Genomic DNA, 16,525 nt, shown 5'->3' with positions numbered 1-16,525 from the left:
TGGCTGAGCCAGAGCCCGGACTTGAACCCAATCGAAAATCTCTGGAGAGATCTGAAAATAGCGGTGCAGCGTCGCTCCCCATCCAACCTGACAGAGCTTGAGAGGATCTGCAGAGAAGAATGGGAGAAACTCCCCAAATACAGGTGTCCCAAGCTTGTAATGTCATACCCAAGAAGAATCGAGGCCGTAATAGCTTCCAAAGGTGCTTCAACAAAGTACTGAGTAAAATGTTTGAATACTTATGTAAATGTGATGTTTCAGTTTAGTATTTTTATACATTTGCTAAAAAAAATGTAAATCATTTTTTTTCTCTGTCATTATGGGGTATTGTGTGTCGTTTGATTAGGAGGGGAATTATTTAATCCATAAGGCTGTAACGTAACAAAATCTGGAAAAAGTGAAGGCGTCTGAATACTTATCCGAATGCACTGTAATCAGTGGTGTAAAGTACTTAAGCAAAAGTACTTTAAAGTACTACTTAAGTAGTTTTTGGGGGGGTATTTGTATTTTACCTTACTATTCATATTTTTGCCAACTTTTACTTCACTACATTCCAGAAGAAAATAATGTACTTATTACTCCATACATTTTTCCTGACACCCAAAAGTACTAATTTCATTTTGACTGGAAAATGGTCCAATTTACACATTTATCAAGAGAACATCCCCGATCGTCCCTACTGCCTCTGATCTGGCGGACTCACTAAACACAAATGCTTTGTTTGTAAATGATGTCTGAATGTTGGAGTGTGCCCCTGGCTATCCGGCAATAAAAAAATGATGTCATCTGATTTGATTAATATAAGGAATTTGAAATAGTTTATACTTTTACTTTTGATACATAAGTACATTTTAGCAATTATATTTACTTTTGATCCTTACGTATATTTAAAACCAAATACTTTTAGACTTTTACTCAAGTAGTATTTTACTGGGTAACTCACTTTTACTTAAGTCATTTTCTATTAAGGTATCTTTACTTTTACTCAAGTATGGCAATTTAGTACTTTTTCCTCCACTGACTAATTCATTTAATGCATGTCATAACAAGATGCCCAGAGCTTCAAGCTTTCTTCTCAACACTCACTCTCTCCACACCTACAACATTTTTGTTTACGCATGTAAACAACTAGCTTGCCTGCTCTATCCTCACTGACTGGTGAAGTAATTTAATGAACTAAATGTAAAAACTGTTGATTTCACAAGTAAAAAAAATGAACAGAAAGGAAGGATATATATATAAACCAGTACTTTTGGGGGGTTTGGAAACCAGTTCATAACTTTATTTTGCTAGTTGAAACAGTGGAACAAAACCCAAAAATATTTTGGTTCCAAACCCTGAGAGAAACGAGCAAAAATGTATATATATTTTTATTTTTTGAAACAGGACAAATCTGATGGGGCACGTACCCCTGACAGCTGATAGGGGTGAGATGTCAATCCACCTGCTGCTGTATGTTCTACAGTGCATGCACACAGATAAATTGCAGGTAAAAATGAAAATGTTCTTTACTGTAATCTCCAGGCCCCAGCATATGAACACATAACTATTATCAAGAATGCTGATGTGAAAGTGTGTGGGTCAACCAGCATCAACGACATTATCCTGAGTTGGGTCTACTTTTTCTTACTTGCGGCAGGTGTACATTAGAAGGCCGCGTTTTACGCCCTCACGAGGATGCAATTGGAAGCGAAACATTCGAGCAGGGTCAAAGCGAAGCGATTCACTTTGAGGGAGCAAACAACAACCCAGGAAGTAGGTAACGTAATCGGCTGTTGAACGGGGACCACAAACTCAATACAAAAGTTCGACACATTTCATGCATCAGGATCAAATAAGTTATCGGTCGGGTGGCAAAGGACTCCATTTTCCAACAACATGTCTAATGATATGGTAGGTGCTGGAAAAATCGTTATTTTCTGATGTGCTTGAAATATTTGGCGTTGTATAGAAAACAAAACATTACAGCGTTATAACCCGTCTCAGTCGAGTCCACACAGTCTATCCTTCTCACTTGAGAATCTAAATGTATCAGGTTGATAATTTCGTCTCCTGTTTGGGCTTCATATTATGTAATGAAAAGGTTCTGTTTTGCCCTCACTGCAAATTCTTTCTGACCAAGATGTCGTGGCAATGTCGTTTTTGAGGAAATGGACCAAAGTGTTGAAATTGTACATTTCTCTACTGGCGCCTGCGCAACAGTTGTTACTTTTGGGTAGTATAGTTTGATTTGATAAACACACTTCAATGTAGCCAAATCTATTTATTAGACAACAATAAAAATAACAAAGCTTGAAACAATATCTTGGACAATATTACAAGAAAATTAATTAGTTAACACCTCAAAGACAACCTCAGCATGAAGCTTCAACTGTGTAAATTTGAAGGATATGATAGTCAAATATACAAGGCTAACTCAAATACTACACCTTACTCTTTATGGGCTCTACGGGAGAATACTGGAAAACCCCGTATGAACTTACTGTGGAATACTGTACTGTGCTTCCTCCTCAGGAGAGGATGTAATAAAGTCTTGAAGTTTACTGAACAAAAATATAAACACAACATGTAAAGTGTCGGTTTCATGAGATAAAATAAAAGACCTCAGAAATGTTCCATGTGCACAAAAGCTTATTTCTCTTATAATGTGCAGACATTTGTTTACATTGTTGTTAGTGAGCATTTCTCCTTTGCCAAGATAATCCATCCACCTGACAGGTGTGGCATATCAAGAAGTTGATTAAACATAATGATCATTACACAGGTGCAGTTGGTGCTGGGAATAATAGGCCACTATAAAATGTGCCGTGTTAAAACACAATGCCACAGATGTCTCATGTTTTGAGAGAGCGTGCAATTGACATGTTGACTGCAGGAATGTCCACCAGAGCTGTTGCCAGAGAATTGAATGTTCATTTTTCTACCATAAGTCACTTCCAGTGTTGTTTTAGAAAATTTGGCAGTACATCCAACTGGCCTCAAAACCGCAGACCACATGTAACCACGCCAGCCCAGGACCTGCACATCCGGCTTCTTCACCTGTGCCTGTGGGATCGTCTGAGACTAGCCACCTGGACAGCTAATGAAACTGTGGGTTTGCACAACCAAAGAATTTATGCACGAACTGTCAGAAACTGTTTCATCGTCCTCACCAGGGTCTTGACTGCAGTTGGGCATCCTAACCGACTTCAGTGGGCAAATTCTCACCTTTGATGGCCACTGGCACACTGGAGAAGTGTACTCTTCACAGCTGAATGCTGGTTTCATCTGTACCAGGCAGATGGCAGACAGCATGTATGGCGTTGTGTGGGCGAGCGGTTTGTTGATGTCAACGTTGTGAGCAGAGTGTCCCATGTTGGAAGTGGGGTTATGGTATGGGCAGGCATAAGCTATGGACAACGAACACAATTGCATTTTATCAATGGCAATTTGAATGCGCAGAGACACAGTGACCAGATCCTGAGGCCCATTGTCGTGCCATTCAACTGCTGCCATCACCTCATGTTTCAGCATGTTTCATGCACTGGAAGCTGAAAATGTTCCAGTTTTTCCATGGCCTGCATACTCACCAGATATGTCACCCATTGAGCATGTTTGGGGTGCTCTGGATCAACGTGTACAACAGCGTGTTCCGTTTCCCGTCAATATCCAGCATCTTCGCACAGCCATTGAAGAAGAGTGGGACAACATTCCACAGGCCATAATCAACAACCCGATCAACTCTATGCGAAGGAGATGTGTCGGGCAGCATGAGGCAAATGGTGGTCACACCAGATACTGACTGGCTTCCTGCTCCATTACCCTTCTTTAAAGGTATGTGTGACCAACAGATGCATATCTGTATTCCCAGTAATGTGAAATTGACTGAGTTTCTTTATATGAGCTGTAACTCAAGTAAAATATTTGACATTTTTGCATGTTGCATTTATATTTTTGTTCAGTGAACAATTGACTAAAGGGATGATTCCTAAAAGGGAAATTCTTTTGGGTTGTATTTCCATTAAATATAATCCATAGAAGGGTCCTTTGGAGGAAAGATTGTTGACATATTTGACATTTTGTATCTTAAAGCATAATTGAAAAAATAATAAATTGAAGAGGTATATTTGTGACATTTTGGCTTTACCCTTTAAGACTACATAATCTTTCGTCTGTAGGTGCTACAAAGTGAAAATGTGTGTCATGAAGCTTTGCTGCTGACTCTGTAATATTAGTAGTATATTGAAAATATATTCATGGACAAAATATGATTTTGCAAATGTTCTACATATTGTTTAACATACAGGCATATCAAAGTTCCTGAGTGGTATTTCTGCTACTTTTAGGGTTATGGTCCAATTTGTAAGCGTTACCAACATAGTGAATGTATAAATGGATTCAAAATGCTAGCTCTCTGCTGGTTATTTGCAGGGTGTGCAATGGTACAAGTAAAAGAAGAGCTGTGATTGGTTGCATTGCTTACCATGCCAATTTCTCTGTATAAAATGGGCCATAACCTTAAAACTAGCAGAGATCCCACTGGAACTTTGAATATGCCCATAGATCAATTTATTATGTTCAACAATATTTGCATGTATATTTTCCAGTATTCATAAATGAATGTAAGACAATTGTTATTGAAATGAAATACTACTCCTATTACAGAGCAAGCAATAAAGATTCAAATGCCGACCATTTTTGCTATGTAGCACCTATTCATAGCGTTGAAACTGCCACGTCTGTTTGCGATATGACAACAATAAAGATGCTACTTCAAACAACAAACACTGTTTTTTTTCCCCCCGTCGGACATCATTGCACCTATAACAGAACATCAGAGTACACATTTCATATTTTACCATGATGCTGAATGCTCATTCGCTCAAAACAATAACAAATGCGCTTGGGGTGGCGCTGTTGCGCCTATCGCGGATCTCGGCTTTAGAGAATGTCTGGGTAAGTCCAAAATGTCACAAATGTTCCAAATTCAATTGATTATTCCTCAATTAAGCTTCAAGATACAAATGTCAAATATGCAGTACCAGTCAAAAGTTTAGACACACCTACTCATTCAAGGGTATTTCTTTATTTGAACTATTTTCAACATTGTAGAATTATATTGAAGACCTCTATGAAATAACACATGGAATTATGTAGTAACCAAAAAAGGGTTAAAGAAATCAAAATATATTTTAGATTCTTCAAAGTAGCCACTCTTTGCCTTGATGACAGCTTTGCACACTCTTGGCATTCACTCAACCAGCTTCACCTGGAATGCTTTTCCACAAGTCTTGAAGGAGTTCCCACATATGCTGAGCATTTATTGGATGCTTCTCCTTCACTCTGCGGTCCGACTCATCCCAAACCATCTCAATTGGGTTGAGGTCGGGGGATTGTGGAGGCCAGGTCATCTGATGTAGCACTCCATCACTCTCCTTCTTGGTAAAATAGCCTTACACAGCCTGGAGGTGTGTTGGGTCATTGTCCTGTTGAAAAACAAATGATAGTCCCACTAAGTGCAAACCAGATGGGATGGCGTATCGCTGCAGAATGCTGTGGTAGCCATGCTGGTTAATGTGCCTTGAATTCTAAATAAATCAGTGTCACCAGCAAAGCACAATCACACCTCCAGGCTTCACGGTGGGAACCACACATTTGGAGATAATCTGTTCACCTACTCTGTGTCTCACAAAGACACAGCAGTTGGAACCAAAAATCTCATATTTGGACTCATCAGACCAAAGACAGATTATCACCAGTCTAATGTCCATTGCTCGTGTTTCTTGGCCCAAGCAAGTCTCTTATTATTGGTGTCCTTTAGTAGTGGTTTCTTTGCAGCAATTCAACCATGAAGGCCTGATTCACACAGTCTCCTCTGAACAGTTAATTTTGAGTTGTCTCTTACTTGAACTCTTTGAAGCATTTATTTGGGCTGCAATCTGAGATGTAGTTAAATCTAATGACCTTATCCTCTGCAGCAGCGGTAACTTTGGGTCTTCCTTTCCTGTGACGGTCCTCATGAGAGCCAGTTTCATCATAGCTCTTGATTGTTGTTCCATTATAGCCTTATTCTAAAATCTACACACAGTACCCCATAATGACAAAGTGAAAAGTTTTTTTTAAATGTTTGCAAATCGATTTAAAATAAAAAACATATCTTCAGACCCTTTGCTATGAGACTAGAAATTGAGCTAAGGTGCACCTTCTTTCCATTGATCCTCCTTGAGATGTTTCTACAACTTGATTGGATTCCACCTGTGGTCAATTTAATTGAAAAGACACACACACCTGTCTATATAAGTTTCCACAGTTGACAGTGCATGTCAGAGCAAAAACCAAGCCACGAGGATGAAGGAATTGCCCGTAGAGCTCAAGAGTCTGGATTGTGTCGAGGCACAGATCTGGGGAAGGGTACCAAAACATTTCTGCAGCATTGAAGGTCCCCAAGAACACAGTGGCCTCTAGCATTCAGAAATGGAACACGTTTGGAACTACCAAGACTCTTCGGACAGCTGGCCGCCCGGCCAAACTGAGCAATCAGGGAAGAAGGGCCTTGGTCAGGGAGAAGGCCAAGAACCCGAGGGTCACTCTGACAGTGCTCCAGTGTTCCTCTGTGGAGATGGGAGAACTTCCAGAAAGACCACTATCTCTGCAGCACTCCATCAATCAGGCCTTTATGGTAGAGTGGCCAGACGGAAGCCACTCCTCAGTAAAAGGCAAATGACAGCCCACTTGGAGTTTGCCCAAAAGCACCTAAAGGACTCAGACCATGAGAAATACGATTCTCTGGTCTGATGAAACCAAGATTGAACTCTTTGGCCTGAATGTCAAGCGGCATGTCTGGAGGAAACATGGCACCATCCCTACTGTGAAGCATACTGGTGGCAGCATCATGCTGTGGGGATGTTTTTCAGTAGCAGGGACTGGGAGATACCCAAGATGACTCAATGCTGTAATCGCTGCCAAAGCTGCTTCAACAAAGTACTGAGTAAAAGGTCTGAATACGTATGTAAATGTGATATTTCAGTTTTTTTATTTTACAGTGCCTTGCGAAAGTATTCGGCCCCCTTGAACTTTGCGACCTTTTGCCACATTTCAGGCTTCAAACATAAAGATATAAAACTGTATTTTTTTGTGATTAATCAACAACAAGTGGGACACAATCATGAAGTGGAACGACATTTATTGGATATTTTAAACTTTTTTAACAAATCAAAAACGGAAAAATTGGGCGTGCAAAATTATTCAGCCCCCTTAAGTTAATACTTTGTAGCGCCACTTTTTGCTGCGATTACAGCTGTAAGTCGCTTGGGGTATGTCTCTATCAGTTTTGCACATCGAGAGACTGAAATGTTTTCCCATTCCTCCTTGCAAAACAGCTCGAGCTCAGTGAGGTTGGATGGAGAGCATTTGTGAACAGCAGTTTTCAGTTCTTTCCACAGATTCTCGATTGGATTCAGGTCTGGACTTTGACTTGGCCATTCTAACACCTGGATATGTTTATTTTTTAACCATTCCATTGTAGATTTTGCTTTGTTTTGGATCATTGTCTTGTTGGAAGATAAATCTCCGTCCCAGTCTCAGGTCTTTTGCAGACACCATCAGGTTTTCTTCCAGAATTGTCCTGTATTTGGCTCCATCCATCTTCCCATCAATTTTAACCATCTTCCCTGTCCCTGCTGAAGAAAAGCAGGCCCAAACCATGATGCTGCCACCACCATGTTTGACAGTGGGGATGGTGTGTTCAGGGTGATGAGCTGTGTTGCTTTTACGCCAAACATAACGTTTTGCATTGTTGCCAAAAAGTTAAATTTTGGTTACATCTGACCAGAGCACCTTCTTCCACATGTTTGGTGTGTCTCCCAGGTGGCTTGTGGCAAACTTTAAACAACAATTTTTATTGATATCTTTAAGAAATGGCTTTCTTCTTGCCACTCTTCCATAAAGGCCAGATTTGTGCAATATACGACTGATTGTTGTCCTATGGACAGAGTCTCCCACCTCAGCTGTAGATCTCTGCAGTTCATCCTGAGTGATCATGGGTCTTCTCCTTGTATGAGCTGAAAGTTTAGAGGGACGGCCAGGTCTTGGTAGATTTGCAGTGGTCTGATACTCCTTCCATTTCAATATTATCGCTTGCACAGTGCTCCTTGGGATGTTTAAAGCTTGGGAAATCTTTTTGTATCCAAATCCGGCTTTAAACTTCTTCACAACAGTATCTCGGACCTGCCTGGTGTGTTCCTTGTTCTTCATGATGCTCTCTGCGCTTTTAACGGACCTCTGAGACTATCACAGTGCAGGTCCATTTATACGGAGACTTGATTACACACAGGTGGATTGTATTTATCATCATTAGTCATATAGGTCAACATTGGATCATTCAGAGATCCTCACTGAACTTCTGGAGAGTTTGCTTCACTGAAAGTAAAGGGGCTGAATAATTTTGCATGCCCAATTTTTCAGTTTTTGATTTGTTAAAAAAGTTTGAAATATCCAATAAATGTTGTTCCACTTGTTGTTGATTCTTCACAAAAAAAATACAGTTTTATATCATTATGTTTGAAGCCTGAAATGTGGCAAAAGGTCGCAAAGTTCAAGGGGGCCGAATACTTTCGCAAGGCACTGTATATATATATTTGCTAAAATGTCTAAACCTGTTTTTGCTTTTGGGGTATTGTGTGTGTGTGTGTGTGTGCGTGTGTGTGTAGATTCATTTGGGGAGGAACTATTTAATCCATTTTAGAATAAGGCTGTAACCTAACAAAATGTGGGAACAGTCAAACGGTCTAATCTTGGCCGAAGTTTAGGAAGTTGGTAGGTACTTTTACTGTGTTAGTTGCCAGGGCTGTATGGTCGTGAAGGGTACATTGTAGACGGACCACTCGATAGGCTCAACATAAATGTTTTACAGTAGCTCCATAAATCCACAACGTCCCTGAGATGTATTTTAAAACAGAATTTTTGGTGATGGTTGGGAAATTAAAACCTGATAGGCTACAATGTTATTGACCAACATGTTAGGGAAATGACTTGGCATTTAGAAGTACATTTTAGAGCAATCTATGATAGAGGTTCAATGGAACAGAACATTCTTCAGCCCTGTTCAAGCCTATACTCTCACACAAAAATGTATTTATTCTTAGTTCACAGTAGTTATCCCAGATTAACAACTGTTCGTTCAGGTTCATGTACACATGAGCTACTCTCTGAAACAGATTTAATATGATTTGATGGCAACCTCTGACCAGACTGTGATTACTTTAGTGAAGGTTATCTGAGAACGGAAACTGGACCTAGTTTGCTGTCAAACATCATTATTATCTATAGCTTGCCCTGGTCCCAGATCTGTTTGTTGCTGTAATTGTCAAACATGTTTGGCATGATAGCACAGACTGGCACTTATTTACTGACCGAAGATCCATAATTCATCGGAATAATTTCCTCATTTATGTTAGCGAAGGGATTATCTGTTGGATGTACTTTCTCTATCATAGCAGACAGACATACTTTTGAATATATAGTGTATGTGGACACCACTCCAAATCAGTGGATTCGGCTATTTCAGCCACACCGGTTGCTGGCAGGTGTATAAAATTGAGCACACAGCCATGCAATCTCCACATACAAACTGCGAACCAGGCCTAATTGCCCAACATCAGTGTGCAACCTTTATAATGCTCTTGTGATTGAATGGAAGCAAGTCCCCACACCAATGCTCCAACATCTAGTGGAAAGCCTTCCCAGAAGAGTGGAGGCTGTTATAGCAGCAAAGGGGGGACCAACTCCATATTAATGCCCATGATTTTATAATGAGATGTTCAACGAGCTTCAAAGGGGCTTGCTTCTCACGTATATTTGAGTAAGATTCTGTGTAATACTGTACGTAGCCTACTAGTGTCTCTATCATCAGTGAACTTCCTTTGTTCGTCAGTATGTAATGTTTCGCTCTCAATGGGACTTGTCATTTGATAGCAGTCTGCCATTCAGTATGCCTCATGCAGGCAGAGCCCTGTGCCGGGAGAGAGCAGGTTGTGAAGGAGAGAGCGAGGAGACTCACCGAGTGGAAAGAAAGAAAGAAAGAAAGAAAGAAAGAAGAGATTCTTGTGTTTGAGCCAGAGGCCTCCTGGGGCTTGGAAGAAATGTGCAACAACCCCCCTCTCTCACATATAGTGTGTCAAAAAAAGTATTTAGTCAGCCACCAGTTGTGCAAGTTCTCCCACTTAAAAAGATGAGAGGCCTGTAATTTTCATCATAGGTACACAGACAAAATTAGAAGAATATAATCCAGAAAATCACATTGTAGGATTTTTAATGAATTTATTTGCAAATTATGGTGGAAAATACGTATCTGGTCACCTACAAACAAGTGAATGACCTGCAGAGAGCTGGGACCAAAGTAACAAAGCCTACCATCAGTAACACACTATGCCACCATGGACTCAAATCCTGCAGTGCCAGATGTGTCCCCCTGCTTAAGCCAGTACATGTCCAGGCCCGTCTGAAATTTGCTAGAGAGCATTTGGATGATCCAGAAGAAGATTGGGAGAATGTCAGATGAAACCAAAATATAACTTTTTGGTAAATTCAACTCGTCGTGTTTGGAGAACAAAGAATGCTGAGTTGCACCCAAAGAACACCGTACCTACTGTGAAGCATGGGGGTGGAAACATCATGCTTTGGGGCTGTTTTTCTGCAAAGGGACCATGACGACTGATCCGTGTAAAGGAAAGAATGAATGGGGCCATGTATCGTGAGATTTTGAGTGAAAACCTCCTTCCATCAGCAAGGGCATTGGAGAGGAAACGTGGCTGGGTCTTTCAGCATGACAATGATCCCAAACACACCGCCCGGGCAACGAAGGAGTGGCTTCGTAAGAAGCATTTCAAGGTCCTGGAGTGGCCTAGCCAGTCTCCAGATCTCAACCCCATAGAAGATCTTTGGAGGGAGTTGAAAGTCCGTGTTGCCCAGCAACAGCCCCAAAACATCACTGCTCTAGAGGAGATCTGCATGGAGGAATGGGTCAAAATTGTCTTCACATCAGCAACAGTGTGTGTGAACCTTGTGAAGACATACAGAAAACATTTGACCTCTGTCATTGCCAACAAAGGGTATATAACAAAGTATTGAGAAACGTTTGTTATTGAACATACTTATTTTCCACCATAATTTGCAAATAAATTCATTAAAAATCCTACAATGTGATTTTCTGGATTTTTTTTTTCTTCCCCCCCCTCATTTTGTCTGTCATAGTTGAAGTGTACCAATGATGAAAATTACAGGGCTCATCTTTTTAAGTGGGAGAACTTGCACAATTGCTGGCTGACTAAATACTTTATTGCCCCACTGTACGTGTAGTACTGGCATAACACTTCAACGCCTTACAGCATCTTTTACACTTCAAGGTGTCAAAGTTCACACAGCAAGCTGTCTGAAATATGAACGGAAATTACTACTATGCAAATAAAAAAACATGGAGTGATGAACAGTTACAGGGGGCTTTCTTTCATGTACACCTCCTGGCAATAAAATAGGCCTAGTTGAAAGATGCATATGTTCCTGATTCTGACTTGGATCGTTGGGTGTATTCCAAACGGAAGCAAATGGATTTGAATTTGTCCAATAGAAACTCTCATTTTCGTTGCAAAACATTCTCCATTTGGAGTAAACGGTTGCCGTTGCAAAACATTTTGGACCAATGATTACACCTGTTTTTTTTGTGTGCAGGTCTTACGTCATCATTAAAAGGCAGTTATGACCTAAAGTTACAGCACATACAGGTGTAAAACTGCTCCACAGGGTCCCCTGCCTCCTGTTGTAAATTGATTTTTTTATAAAGCTTTTGTAAGAGAATACACATGAACTCACGCAGATATTACCAGTTTCCAAAAACATGTGCAGAAGCGTATTATCCTCATTGACCTCTCTCACTCTCTCTCATGCTCTTTCTCTCGTGTTCTATTACTTTCTTTCTCTAATGTTCTATCACTGTCTGTCTCTGTTTTTCTCCAGGAGAAGGGTGAGGTGGTGGAGCAGGACAAGGTGAAGACCCTGCAATCTCAGGTGGATGGGGTGAAGGACATAATGACCCAGAACGTGGACCGGATCCTGGCCCGGGGTGAGAGGCTGGACGACCTGATGGGCAAGTCAGAGGACCTGCAGGCTGGGGTCAGTCCTACAACACTGTTCTTCCCCTCTTGTGTGCTCCTCTACTGTTTATTTAAATGTTATTTCATAGTTAATCCAAATTAGGTATCCATAATTGGATTTAAAGTTGTCTATGGACTTAGAGTTTTGTGACCCGCAGTTTGGGTTTGTGTAGTGTACTTCAGTTTAAATCCAATTAAATCAAATCAAACTTGCATTTAAAATTCGCAATACACTTTACAGTAAAACAAAATGCATTATACACACACAGTTTGCAAAGCATTGGTTACTGCAAAACAATGCAAATGGTATGATTTTTGTTAGCATATCCCATCCCATCTCTCCCTCAGGCTCAGAACTTCAAGCACACGTCTCAGAAGGTGGCTCGTTCCTACTGGTGGAAGAACATGAAGCTGTGGGTGGTGATAGTGGTCATCGTCCTCGTCATAATCCTCATCATCGTACTGCTCGCCACTGGAGTCATCCCTACGAGCTCGCCTGCTCCCCCTCTTCCCACACCCACAAAAGCGCAATAACCACCCATGGCGGAGACACACATTTACAGTACATCACACACACGCACATACACACTCACATACTTGTTAGCTTACTTACCACCTGAGCAATTTCTTTCAAGAGAAGCCCAACTTCGAAACCAACTTGGCTCATGATCAATAGGTACTGTTGACTCTACAGTTCAACAATGCGTCATCACTTTGAAATGATGCATGTTGGCTTTTATGAATAACCCTCACTTATTTGCACATTTTCTCCCTTTTTCTTAAATACATCACCGTCTCAACTCTTGTACTGCTTCACACCCTCCTTCTAACCAGTCTTTGGCCATTCAAACACCATATGGTTCATTTGAAGAAAAAAAAACTAACTTCCCTGCTGTCTCTGTTAATGCTGGGCCGCAAATATTTTTCAGGGAAGACCAAAGTACTAATTAAGGGGTAGATATTGTCATTGTAGCCTATATAATGTTATTTGTGACACATTTCTAAATTCATGCTGGTATTTATTTGGCATTTATGGTTTCTATTCCTTTGGTGTTTTGAGGGTATGTAATGTGATCCACACACAGTCAGGGGTAAGGAGTTAAGCCTCCAAGAGGTCAAAGGTCAGGACAGATTTGAATGGGTGAACATGGGAGATATGAAAAGATTTGTGCTGTAGAGATGTTTGTCATGGTCATTGTTCCTGATATTTATTTTAAATTGTTTGTATAGTTAGTCTTTTCTCACTTTTTCACCATGTTTGAATGGGTTTTAGCTGAGCTGGTTACTAGATCGGTTGTCACAGTGTTTTTGTTTTAAAAGATGGGAGAACAGATTTTCTTACTTGCAATGTTACAGTTAAAGAAGGCATCGGAGGCCACAGACGAGACACAGGCTGGTGGGAACTGAGAGAGGGAAAGAGAATGGTGGGAGACTCTGGAGAAGGGAAAGGTCTTTACACCTCTATCCATGACCTTCTGATACTCCATCATACATAACCTGCTGGAACTCTTGTCACGACCTATGCTTGTTATCATGTTCCATGCACCCAGGTCTTGGAAACCCTGGCTAACTCCAGTCAAGCTGCTGTGAGAGAGGGATGATTGAACAGCTAACAAGTCCCCTGCTGGTCTAAACTAATGTCTGCAGCTCCTATGACTGCTGTCACGACATGGCTTAGTTACTGCCTTGTTTTAGGAAGACACTATCTTTCAATTGTAATGTAATTCAGTCATTGCTTACCTATTTCTTCCCCTTTTATTTCTATGCCCACTTTAATCTTAATTCCCCCAAAATGTATTAATTCTGGTAATGTAATCTTGACTCCATTAAAATGATAAATTGCAGAGTAGCTTTTGGTACATGTATTCTTGAGCTACTTTTGCCTTTTAACTTATCCCACTGCCCACTCCAATGGTGCAATACCATCTGAGCTTTGGAGAGGTCAAGGGGTTAACTCCCATGCGTGTATATAGTTCATGTTTAGTTTTTTCACCTGTTAGTACATTTGTAAACCATCCAAGTAGTGTAACATTGAGGTTCATTTAAGGCTATATGTCATCTCTTCTGAACATCTTTTGTTTTTCATATTACTGTATTAATGTTATTCTTAATCAACAATACCAATGAAGGAGTATGATATGATATGCTTGGATTAAAAAGTGTCTACATACTTAGAAAATGCCTGACACCTTTTATAATGGGAAATTATTGAAGTACAATTTTGCCTTAATCCCTTAATTAAAAGTATGAGCACATTTAAAAAAAAAAGTTTTTATAATGCTGCCACCATAATGTGCCTTGCTATAGTCCGATCATAAAGGTCAGATATGTGTAGCCGTGGGGCGCCGGGCCAGAGATATAATGATATTTTAGACCAGTAGGATGTATTGGGAATTTGGGCCAGTTACAATTGTTGGAGAATAATTTGTTTTTCATTCATTGATAGAGTTCAATTATGTTGTTTCTGATGAGTTATATAATAAATAGTATTACCTTACGCAGTGATTTAGTTTTGTTCTTTCCTATTGTCTCAAATTATATTTGCTTGATCATAAAGTCACAAGAGGGAGACACATCACACTAACACAAAGAGGTTGGTGTAGTTGCTCAAAGGATCATGGGGTCTTGGTTGTTGGTTGTTTTACTGTGTTCTAACTGCTGGGATCTCTCAATACGCTAATGGGGGTCTTGATTAAGTGTTTACTTTGTGAAGGCGTTCTCTTGAATCAACAGACGGGAACAGTTGAGCCATTACCAGAACAGTCAAGGTTCCCAGAGTTTTAATCTAATATTTGATATCTTTGGAAGCATTAACAGTATTTACTTGGACTGTATATTAGGTTTTACAGTGGGCATAAACAGTGTTAACATCTTGCAATTTGTACTCGCTATGCAAAGACCTCAAGGACATCTCAATCTCCATCCATGTGAGATCTGTGCTGTGAGATAAGCGAAGGGGGTCCAGGTTGTTTGGATCTGATCTCCTTAGGCTGCGTTAATACAGGCAATCCAATTCTGATATTTTTTCCACTAATTGGAAGGGATACTGGATCGGTAGAGGTAGATATGTATAGGCCAGTGGAGGCTGCTGAGGGCAGGATGGCTCATAATAATGGCTGGAACAGCGCAAATGGAATGGCATCAAATATATGGAAACCGTGTGTTTGATGTATTTGATACTATTCCACTGTTTCTGCTCCAGCCATTACCACCAGCCCGCCCTTCCCAATGAAGGTACCACCAACCTCCTGTGGTATAGGGGTTAAGGTATATGTATATGGGTAAGGTGACTAGGAATCAGGATATATGGTAAACAATAAACAGAGTAGAGTAGTTCTGGTTTATCCCAAATAATGAATGTGATTGTGTTTAACAAAGCATGAAAAATGCTAATCTTATATTACCAAGGTACTTCTCACAATTTACATTTACAATCCTTATGACCAACCATGTGTTCCTGAAACAACCGATTCCAATGTAAGAAACTAAAAGAGCCCATTTATACTGGACAGGAAATGGTATCTAGGCATTCTGTCTGGATTCTGATTGGAAGTCATGTGGATGTGAGTCCTCATTCCTCCATATTACATAATGATAAGGAGGGAGGGCCGAGTGGACTGAATATGTTCTTTGTGTTGGTGTGGAACGGACCCAGACGTAACCCATTGTTAACTAGGCCTGAGAGAGTCTGGTTAGTACCACACGACCTGACACAGCCTCACATGGTGGCTGTCATCTGCCCCCATACAGAAATGGATTGGAAATGGGGCAGTTTGGGTAAATGCCGGATGGGCCTGTCCATATTTAACCCAGTGGACCGTTCTAAATTGGGGGTTTTGTGCAGAATGATCATTATTTGCCAAATGTAGGAGCCTCAAGGGAAAAAAATGGGCAATGTGTGAGCCGAATTGTGGTCCCAGTCCATACCTGCCCCCATACACAATTAAGCGCCCCAACACTGGGCACAGCTCTCGTATGCTCTGATAAAGCCAAGGCAGGCAACCAGGGTTATAGCTTACTTCTTATTCATGTTTATCATTAAGTCAATGTTGACAGATGAAGGCGATAAAGAGAAAATCCTGCCTTCCCAGGTAACCCATTTATGATTTCTTTATTACAGTTAAAGGACAGTTAATGAAAATGTATGAAAACATGACGTTAGTGTTGGTTGGTTTAATGTCATATTGGTAAAATGGAGGTCAACAGATATTCCTGCATGACCTTAATTACAAATATACTAAGCTTACAGGTACACAGTGCACTCAGACAAAAAGTGTGGTTTCCGTTCACATGCATGTTTCTGTACTGGTTTCATGTCACAAAACCTTGATGGAAATAGTTGTAATGATGAAATAATGTAAGAATGTGCATTCAGGTCAGTGATCAAATTACTCAGACTG

At 40.5% G+C, this 16,525-nt stretch overlaps 1 protein-coding gene across 1 annotated transcript; it reads left to right on the top strand.

The window, feature by feature from the left end:
• Positions 1 to 1,683: 1,683 nt before the first annotated feature.
• vamp8 (vesicle-associated membrane protein 8 (endobrevin)) lies at positions 1,684 to 14,622 on the top strand. Its single transcript, XM_035786050.2, has 3 exons — positions 1,684 to 1,893; positions 11,989 to 12,144; positions 12,474 to 14,622. Exons 1-3 carry the CDS (start codon positions 1,879 to 1,881, stop codon positions 12,657 to 12,659), a joined length of 357 nt encoding a protein of 118 aa, XP_035641943.1. The 5' UTR covers positions 1,684 to 1,878; the 3' UTR covers positions 12,660 to 14,622.
• Positions 14,623 to 16,525: the final 1,903 nt, after the last annotated feature.

Source organism: Oncorhynchus keta, chromosome 14, assembly GCF_023373465.1.
Source record: "Oncorhynchus keta strain PuntledgeMale-10-30-2019 chromosome 14, Oket_V2, whole genome shotgun sequence".
NCBI lineage: Eukaryota > Metazoa > Chordata > Actinopteri > Salmoniformes > Salmonidae > Oncorhynchus > Oncorhynchus keta.
This window is presented reverse-complemented; position numbering and strand designations above follow the sequence as displayed.

What these genes read in the sequence shown, in the direction of transcription:
- vamp8 (XM_035786050.2), top strand. An exon ending in CAGAGGACCTGCAGGCTGGG is followed by an intron (nt 12,145 to 12,473) that starts GTCAGTCCTACA and finishes TCTCTCCCTCAG; the next exon opens with GCTCAGAACTTCAAGCACAC.